This window comes from Dipodomys merriami, unplaced genomic scaffold (assembly GCF_024711535.1).
Source record: "Dipodomys merriami isolate MVZ:Mamm:240054 unplaced genomic scaffold, mDipMer1.0.p SCAF_8, whole genome shotgun sequence".
Classification (NCBI taxonomy): Eukaryota; Metazoa; Chordata; class Mammalia; order Rodentia; family Heteromyidae; genus Dipodomys; species Dipodomys merriami.
Window position 1 is genome coordinate 31,242,324 of NW_027206401.1, and position 10,446 is coordinate 31,252,769.

The 10,446-nt window shown below is 42.9% G+C and overlaps 1 protein-coding gene across 1 annotated transcript in view; it reads left to right on the forward strand.

Moving 5' to 3' along the window:
* The window catches only part of Cdk19 (cyclin dependent kinase 19), a 142,153-nt gene extending 135,431 nt beyond the window's left edge, over nucleotides 1–6,722 (forward strand). Inside the window, exon 13 of the mRNA XM_070010562.1 lies at nucleotides 5,488–6,722. Within this exon, the coding sequence (XP_069866663.1) occupies nucleotides 5,488–5,496 (9 nt within the window). The 3' untranslated portion in view covers nucleotides 5,497–6,722. The remainder of the gene's footprint in view (nucleotides 1–5,487) is intronic.
* The last annotated feature ends 3,724 nt before the right edge of the window (nucleotides 6,723–10,446 follow it).

Below are 10,446 nucleotides of genomic sequence, written 5' to 3' on the forward strand. Positions count from 1 at the left end.
AATGTAGCCTTGTGGTAGAGTGCTTGCCTAACATGCATGAAGCCCTGGGTCGATTCCTCAGTACCACATAAACAGAAAAAGCTGGAAGCGTCCGCTGTGGCTTAAGTGGTAGAGTGCTAGCCTTGAGCAAAAGAAGCTCAGGGATATTGCCCAGGCCCTGAGTTCAAGCCCCAGGACTGGCAAAAAATAAAAATAAAAATAAAAATAAAAATAAATAAATAAATAAACAGAAAGAAAATTTGAGTCTTTACTGAACACTTGATTCTTTTTTTGTTACTCCCTAAGCCATATAACATAATGACTATATAGATTTACATTGTAATAATAAGATAGGATACATAGATGAGGAGACAGGAAAATTACATTTTTTTAAATCAAAAGGGACAGAGTCAGAAGTTAAAACTGGGAAGTAAATTGAAAAAAGAGACAAGCTCCTTTCTCACCATGCCTCTTTTTCAGTGTTAACTTACAAGAGTAGGAGATAGGGGAGGGACTTTCTATATCTGTATTATCCTTTGAAGTGGTAAAAACCAGGTTATTCTTCTTGGTGTATGGCAGAGAGAATAAAAAAGACTAGGTTGTGAAAAGGAGGTCCTGAAGATCACCCATATTTGAGGTAGAGCTCACCTATTTTATCCACCTAAAACCTTGGTATAAGGATTAGTAATTACTAGATGACAAGACCACTTGTATTCTGCCAGGTGAGAATGTATAAAAGATGAGGAACTTCCATTTGGAGTGAGGAGCAGGATATGTTTTTCTTTTTCTACTTCTCCCTACTTTATCCTGTTACAGCAAAATGAATCTTTGCTAAAATTTTCACTTGGTAAAACTTTCCTTTTAGTGAGACGCCCTGTAATGCTTTACATGAATGAACCTTAAGGATCTGTAATTTTGCATGAAAACTGGGAAACTGAGGGAAGCCTTCATCCACCCTCAGACGACAAAAAGAGAACTAGCGATGGTTGACAGTATGCCAGAGCAGGTGGGTGGTATTAGAAATGGCTTGGGATGTTGGGGTGTCACATAGGGATAAAGAAGCTATCTTGAAAGGAACTTAGCAAAATTTACTTCTGCAGAAGGGTAGACCATGAAACAAAACCTGGCAAGCTAGCACACAGAGCAGACAGGCTGCTCCTTTTTTATCCCTAACCCAGCAGGCCCAGCCCCTTTGCTCTAATTGGCTGAGCTAAGGTTCACAATCTGCTCATGATTGGCTAGTTTAAAGAGGGCAAGATGTAGTTACATAAAATAACCATTAAAAGACTTTGAGATATGATTAACAGTACACACTTAAAACATACTCATCTCTGAGGCTGAGAAGGTGGCTCAGTGGTAGAGTGCTTGCCTCCCATGCATGAAGCCCTGGGTTTGATTCCTCAGCATCACATAAACAGAAAAGGGCAGAAGTGGCACTGTGGCTGAAGTGGTAGAGCACTAGCCTTGAGCTGAAGAGCTGAGGGACAGTGCCCAGGCCCAGAGTTCTAGCCCAACGACTGACCAACACAAACAAACAAAGAAAACCCCCTAAAACCCACACTCATCCTTTATTATTTTCTTGAACAATCTGAGATGTGCCTTAATTCCATCTTGGAACATAGGACAAAAGAACCTTATAGTTCAAAAATCCTTCCATACCAAAACATTTCCTCTTACTTTTTCTTTACTTAGCAAAATAATCAATAAGAGCTAAGCCACTAAGCCAAAGCAGGAACTCAATTTTTTAAAAATTGTTATTATATAGGTGATATACAGAGGGGTTACTGTTACATAAGTCAGGTAAAGAGTACATTTACTGGTGGTGTTTAATTACAAAATATTCAAATGTTAAAAACTTTTGTCACTATGGTTTCTTAATTTTTTATTTTCTTTTTTTTGGGGGGGTCCAGTCGTGAGGCCTGAACTCTGGGCCTGGGCGCTATCCCCTCAGCTCATCAGCTCAAGGCTAGCGCTCTACCACTTGAGCCACAGCGCCACTTCTGGCTTTTTCCTTTTTTCTTATGTGGTGCTGAGGAATCGAACCCAGGACCTCATGCATGCAAGGCAAGCCCTACCACTGAGCCACCTTCCCAGCCCCGGTTTCTTAATTCTTAAAAATGAAGCCTGAGATACTAGAATATGGCCCCAGGTGCAGTACAAGTTCTCCAAGAGTAAGAAAATAGTGAAGCCATCCCAGGAATACAAATCTGAGAGATTTTTTTTTCTTTTTTTTCGGTCATGGGGCTTGAACTCTGGGCCTGGACACTGTACCTCAGTTCTTCAGCTCAAAGCCAGCACTCTACCACTTGAGCCACAGCGCCACTTCTGGTTTTCTGCTGCTTAATTGGAGATTAGAGTCTCACGGACTTTCCCGCCCAGGCTGGCTTTGAACAGTGATCCTCAGATCTCAGCCTTCTGAGAGACTATGATTACAGGCATAAGCCACTAGCTCCGGCCTGAGAGAGTCTTATCTCCAATTAACCAATAAAAGTCCAAAAATAGAAGTGTGGCTCAGGTACTAGAGTGCCAATCATGAGGTCCTGGTCTGAATTTAAGTTCAATAATGGTACCCTATATACACAAAAATGATTTATTAGAAAAGTAGAAATATGGGGCTGGGAATATGGCTTAGTGGTAGAGTGCTTGCCTAGCATCCATGAAGCCCTGGGTTTGATTCCTCAGTACCACATAAACAGAAAATGCCAGAAATGGCGCAGTGGCTCAAGTGGTAGAGTGCTAGCCTTGAACAAAAGAAGCTCAGGGACAGTGCTCAGGCTCTGAGTTTGAGTCCCCGGACAGGCCCCCCAAAAGTCATTATAAAAGCAGAAATATATCTTGAAGAGTGATGTAGGCCCTTGAGGTAGAAATTGGTGGGACTTGGGGTTTTATCTAATAGGTGGGATGAATGGATGGCATGAAACAGAAGGCGCTCCTCTCTTGGTCCTCTACAAATAGTTTGGCGACAAGTGCAGCAGCTGCTGGGATATGGAAAGGCACATGCTGCTATCTGATCTTTTTTTTTTTTTTAATTTGACAGTCCTGGGGCTTGAACTCAGGGCCTGGGCACTATCCCTGAGCTTCTTTTGCTCACTCTACCACTTGATCCACTGTGCCACTTGTGTTGGTGTGGAACTGAGGAATTGAATCAGGGGTTTTATGCATGCTAGGCAAGCACTCTACCACTAAGCTATTTTCCCAGCCCCCATTAACTTAATTGTCAGACCAGAGTGTGGGCTGAGGGGAGAGAGGAGGTTAGACTGTAGTCTAATACCCCAGGACATTTCTCATTCCTGCCCTAACCTGCCTATCTGCCTACTCTACTTTCACTGCGTATTCATTTGCTTCCTAAAACAGCTCCTGGGGGAACTAAGAAACTTTAGTTTAGATTTATTGTGATTTCTGCTGTAGCACTACACTTATAGTGGAAATTCTTGTCACATTAGTGCACATGTTGTGTGTGTGTGTGTGTGTGTATGTGTGTGTTAGTACTAGAGCTTAAACTCAGGGCTTGGGTGTGGCCCTGAGCTTTTGTGCTCAAGGCTAGTGATCTTTCACTCGAGTCACACTTCACATCTGGCTTTTTGGTGGTTAATTGGGAGTAAGAGTGTCATGGACTTTCCTTCCCTGAACTCTGATCCTCAGATCTCAGTCTCCTGAGCTAGGACTAGAGGTATGAGCCACGGGCATCTGGCTTTAGCTACTGCTTTCTTATATGCATGTAGCTTGTCCTATACTTTCCTCTTTCCCTTCGTGAAACAGTCTCTTTACATTAGGACAAAAGTCAGTCTCCTTTAACAAATGAAATAAGGGAAACATCTTTGGGAGTGGGCTCAAGTGAAGTGGGCTCAAGTGAGAGCACTTGCCAAGCATGTGGGAGGCCCTGTGTTCAAGCCCTGTTACTACTACTACTACTACTACTAACTACTACTACTACTACTAACTACTACTACTAACTACTACTACTACTACTAACTACTACTACTAACTACTACTACTAACTACTACTACTACTAACTACTACTACTACTACTAACTACTACTACTACTATTACTACTACTAACTACTACTACTACTACTAACTACTACTACTTCCACCATTACCACCACACACTCACACACCTGAGAAAACAAACAAAAAACCTGAAAAACACCACATCCTTATATTTTACTACTTTCCTTACCAAGACTATGGCTTATTTTTTTTGTTTACTGATTTTGCCTTATTATTTCTAATTACATGTAGTAAGTAGAACTTTTAACTGTTAGTAACTTTAATTTCTAGAAACTTATGCTCTATGATTCTCATGTTTATTAATTAGTCTTATTTACCAGGCTTAGGGCTGAGCCACCAGTGCCAGAAATGCTGTCATTTATATAATTTGTACAATTATCTGGTATATAAGACTAATTTAATATTGTAGGTTTAATAGTAATAATAATAATAATGTGTTATCAGCAAAAAAAAGTACATATTTGACTTTAGGTTCTAGCTCTTTTTGGCCTGTCCTGGGGCTTGAACTTAGAACCTGGGTTCTATCTGACCCTGAGCTTTTGTGATCAAGTCTAGCACTCTACCACTTGAGCCACAACCCTACATCAAGCTTTTTGGTGGTTAATTGGACTAAGAGTCTCAAAGAACTTTCCTGCCTGGGCTGGCTTTGAGCCACAATCCTCAGATCTCAACCTTCTGATTAGCCAGGATTACAGGTATGAGCCGCTGGTACCTGGCTAGGTTCTGACTCTCAGGACAACTTAACTAACATGCATGCATATGCACTGTAAAAATAGTTAACAATGAAATAACATGAGATGATCACTTTACTCTTAAGGTCTCATGATTTTTTTTGGTGCTGGTGTTAGAGCTTGAACTCAGAGCCCGGGCTCTGTCCCTGACCTTCTTTTGCAGAAGGCTTGTGTTCTACCACTTGAGCCACAGCTCCACTTCTGTCTTTTTGGTGATTAATTGAAAATAAGAGTTTCATAGACCTTCTTGCCTGGGTTGGCTTGAATCGCCCTCCTCAGATCTCAGCCTCCTGAGTAGCATGACAGTGTTTCATGAACAAGTCAAGAATCATTGTTAAGAACAAGTAAATCAGGAAGTGGCGCTGTGGCTCAAGCGGTAGAGTGCTCGCCTTGAGCTGAAGAGCTGAGGGACAGCGCCTAAGCACAGAGTTCAAGCCCCACGACCGACCAAAAAAAGGAAGAACAAGTAAGTCTAGAGCATCCAGGACTGTAGGCATACATTATGCCAGCTAAAGTAATCTCTTCATTTTAAGTTTTTACTTTTTATTGTTATTGTGGAAGGTGACATCTAGAGAGGGGTTACAGTTACATAAATCAGGTAATGAGTACATTTTTTTTTTGGAGGGGGACAATGTCATCCCTTCCCTCACTCTCCCAGTTATTTTTCTTTCTTCCTCCCCCGCCCCCCCCCCCATGGTACAGGATTTGAACTCTACCACTCCAGCCATGTCTACATCCTAAAAATATCCTCTTTTTAATTATAGGTGTGGTGAGTTGCTGCTTGGCATATGCGCAGATTCCTCAGGTGTTTTCCCACAGTCCTGATTCAGGTTGCCTCGCTGGCCGTCCTCCCACCCAGCCAAGCATCAAGAAGCTAGTCAGCCCTGGCCGTGCAGGCGTGGAGTCGCAGCTTGACAACTAGCACAAAGAATCAATTCAACAGCCACAAGGCTCATCCCCCATATTAATCCTAATTAGAAACATTGTATACAAGGAGAAACAATTTCCACAGACTCCAGCATGAGCTCATGGTAATAGAGTTGTTTGTTTTCCCACCTCCAGGCTATGGAAACAACCTCTTAAATATAACACATAGGGATCTTAGAGCAGGGTATTTTCAGACACTCTAAAAAAGCTTGTCAGCAGCCGTAGGCTGAGCCGCGCAGCCTCCATCACGGCTCTCTCCAGTGTCTTATCTCTCCTGTTGTCTGTCTTGGAGAGTGTTAGGCATCTGTTTTGATTCCTCTGTGCTGACATAACCTTGAAATTTAAACATCTTTCCATCTGCCTTTTGTCCTTTTCCACTAGGCAGACTGTAATGGCGTTTCCCTTGCTCAATGGAGCAGAGATTAATGCACATCTCTGTTTATTGGGCAGGTTACCTGGCAGAACAGGCCTGTCAAAGCATCACCCCACACTAACATTAATATCATGTAACTCTTGCTACGGCCACCAGAGAAGAATGTGAGAGCAGGCAGCCCAACGCCTCACTGGTATTTTACCATCAGCACTGCTCTGAATCTCTTTCCCTCCCTCCCTCCCTCCATTCCACCCCTCCCCCCTCCCCCCCACCCCCGCATCTCCCATTTCTTCTTCTGATTTAGTAGACAGGATGTTTCTATCCTGCCTTTGGAGATTCATAGAGGATGTTGACTGAACCCCACATCTTCATTATATAACCTGCTGGCCTCTCTTCCTCTTCTGTTCCTTTCCTCCTTTTATCAACAGTTGCTGTTGAATGAACTATGGTTTGGACTTGGGTTGAAATCCTGGGCCAGTCCATAGCTTCTCTGAGCCTGTTCACTCTTCTGGAAAATGGATAATATACTACTGCTATGGTCTTGAGATTGTTAGCAACACTAAATGAGATACCACATATTTTGAAAAGCTTAGTATACAATGAGAATTCCACAACCAAGATCTATTCTTGCAGTGTTTTATATGTCCTTGGTAGGGGTGCATAATGGAGTGATAATCAGGGAGAATAGTAATCCATGTAGTAGACATAGTAGATGTTCAATAAATTCCATGTGGTCAGTTCCCCTTTTGTTGTTGTTGTTGTTGAGGGCTTGAACTCAGGGCTTGAGTGCCGTCTCTGAGTTCTTTTTGTTCAAAGCTATCACTCTACCATTTTGAGCCACAGCTCTACTTCCTGTTTTCTGATGGTTATTTGGAGTTCAAGAGTCTCATGGACTTTCCTGAACAGGGTGGCTTCAAACCATGGTCCTCAGATCTCAGCATCCCGAGTAGCTAGTATCAGCTACTACCATTTTTGATTGATTCCCAAACTGCTGACAATAGGAATTCATGATGCTTTAGAAAACACTTCAGGACCTCCAGTGTTTGGGAGTTTCTGGGCATCAGTGATTCATGCCACTGATACTCAGGAGAGTGAGATCTGAGAATTTAGGATTGAAACCAGACTAGGCAGGCAAGTCTATGCGACTCTTATTTCCAATCTACTACTCAAAGCTGGGTGTGGTGCTGTGGCTCAAGTGGTAGAGAGGTAGCCTTAAGCAAAAGAAGCTCAGGGACAATGCCCAGGCCCTGAGTTCAAGTCCTAGTACCAACACTCGCATACACAAAAAGACCCCAATCTGATTACTCACAGGAAGAAAGAAAGACTAATTAATGGACAGAACACCAGCCAAGCCAGCTGTACCCTGCTCCCTCCATCTTACCCTAGCTGGAGCCTTTCACTTTTTATTTTCTTTTGTTTTCCCCAGTGGTACAGGTGTTTGAACTCAGGGCCTCATATTTGCTTGGCTGATGCTCTATCACCTGAGCCACAGGTGGAACCTTGGAGTCTTATCTGCTCTGGCTGGCTTCAAACCAGAATCCTCTAGATCTCAACCTCCTGAGCAGCTAGGATTACAGGCTTGAGTCACCCATGCCTGGCTCCTGATGACCTGATTTTCTTGTCCTTACTCTTTCAGACTTTGCCTGATAAACTCTGAAAATGTTCAAATTCATAGAAATCAACACAGAGGGGCAAGTCCTGTAAATGCTGTTCTATACTGTGCATATTACATTTTTCTCCAAGTGGATCCCTGATCCCCATTCCCACACTTCCTTCTAACCAGGTGCCCAGCCTGGTTGAGTTGCAGCCAGGTAGGAAGGGGGTGTGGAGACAGAGTGGCTGCCTGAGCTCTGAACACAGGAGCAATGGAGCAATCCCAAACATTGTCCATGCGTCTGTGCACTCATTCCCAGCACAAAGACAAGTTCCGTTCCTTTGTGCTGTCTGGGAATGTTTGCCAGCTCCCAGGTCACGTTGCAAGCAATCCTGTGGTCCTGCAGTGAAAGGCCCAATTGTGAGGGCAGTCAACAAGGCAGAGCAAAGGCTGCCAGCCCCAACCTCCTGACTCTACGTGCTCAGAAGTGCGCACTTGGTATTGTGTTTGAGTAAGCCGGGCGGGGGACCGTTCTTTTAAAAACATCCAGAGCAAAGAAAAATAGATACTTATCTCCTCATTGTCTCCAATAGAGGCTTTTAAAAATGCCAGAGAAATCGGTTTATTGCTTTTGCTGTTTCTTTCTTCTTCCTCCTCCTCCTTTTGTGATATTTTGTCTCCCCCCCCCCAAAAAAAAGTCTTATAGTGGCCTGGAGCTTAAGTTGGGAATTGTCACTCCATCAGAGAAGATTGTTCCAAGTACTCAGATTACATGGACAAAGAGATAAGGAAATGCTCCTGATTCAGACAGAGCTCTAGCTGGTGTGGAGCAAACAGTGTGATGAGTTGAAAATACAAATCACATGTTAAAAATACAAATCACAAAATATACAAGTATTAAGTGTTGACTGGTGAGATCTAGACCTAAAAGATATACACATAAATACATATGCTTACACATGTATATAGATATACATATATATAGATATATATATGAATATAGAATTGTATATGTCTATGTACATATGTATGTATATATACATACCTATCTGTGTAGATAGATAATATACATACATCTATATAGGGAGAATATGATTACACACACACACACACACACACACACACACACACACACACAGAACATGTGGTACTTTTGGAGGTGAGAATGATGGAGGGTGAATGATACCAAAATGTATTGTGTCTATGTATGAAGATGACATAAGGAGCCAGGTGCTGGCGGCTCATGTCTGTAATCCTAGCTACTCAGGAGGCTGAGATCTGAGGATTGAAGCCAACCCAGGCAGAAAAGTCCTGTGAGACTCTTATCTTCAATACACTACTCAAAAAAGCCAGAAGTGGTTCTGTGGCTCAAGTGGTTGAGCACTAGCCTTGAACACAAAGAGGCTCAGGGACAGTGCCCAGGCCCTGAGTTCAAGCCCCAGTACCAAAAAAAAAAAGATGGCATAAGGAAATTCACTGAAAGCTGTTGAATCACAAGGGGTGTGTGTGTGGCGGGGCATAGAAAGAGAGTAATAGGAGGGATAATCTGATTAAAGTACAATATATGCATGTGTGAAATACCACAAGGACACCTCTTTGTACAATTAATATACACTAGAAGAAATGAATGGCAGGAATGTAAAACAGGCTGTGTGAGTTGGTGAGGAGCAGGTGTGCTGGAGATGGAGAGAGTGAAATAACCAACCCTCGTGGGGTTGGAGGTATGGCTCAGTGCCAGTCAATGAGTGAAAGTGTCAGATACTGACTTTGAGTTCCAGTCTCAGGCCACAAAAGACAACAGACTTACTCCCTGATGCACCAGAGTCCTGATCTGAATTTCCTTTAAGCTCCTTTGCTGGCCCAAATACCTTCCATCTGAACTTAGGGACTTGCTCCAGTTCCCCTAACAAAGAAAGGACCCTTGTTTTGCCTCAGTTTCTTCAGTGGTAAACAGAAGGTAAGGACTTAGATAATTTCTAAAGCCTAACTAAGAGCTAACATCCATGATTCTGGGAATCAAGAAGTGACTAACATTTTGAAACAAATGAAACACCATTGTGTGTGTGTGTGTGTGTGTGTGTGTGTGTGTGTGTGTGTGTGTGTGTGTGTGTGTGCCTGGGGTTTGAATTTAAGGTTTGGGTGCTGTCTCTGAGATTCTTTTTCCTAAGGCTAGCACTCTATCCCTTGAACCACAGCACCACTTTCAGCTTTTTCTGAGTAGTTTATTGGAGGTAAGAGTCTCATGAACTTTCCTGCCCAGTCTGGCTTTGAACTGTGATCTTAAGACCTCCTGAGTAGCTAGGATTATAGGTGAGAAATACCAGCACCCGACTAACTTTTTTGTTTTTGAGAATTGTTTTGCTGTCCAGGCTGGCTTTGACCTTGTGAGCTGAAGCAATCCCCCTCCAAAGCAGCTGAAACTACAGATGCCACCACCATACCTGACTTCACATGATTTAGCAATGGTTTTCAGACATGAGACTTACTGGCAGCTCAGAGCAGTAATTTCTGAATTGAATGCAAACAAATGAAGGGAGTCCTATGACTACCTATAGCTTAATGCCTGGAGAGACTCTATGGGTGAGAGAGACCAATGCAGTCACCTTCATAGCTGATGATGAGGGTCATGATTTGAACCCACAGCTTCTCTTGCCATTGTTCAGGGAAAGAGGAAGTAAGGAGAACAAACAGTATCTCTCAGTAGAAAAGCTGGGACTGGGATCCCAGGGGAAATATACCTAAAATGTACAGTGCAGAATATTGTCTCTCTGCCCACAGAGAGACCCCTGAAGTACCAGAGTTGAGGCTCAAGTGGTAGGGCATCAACCA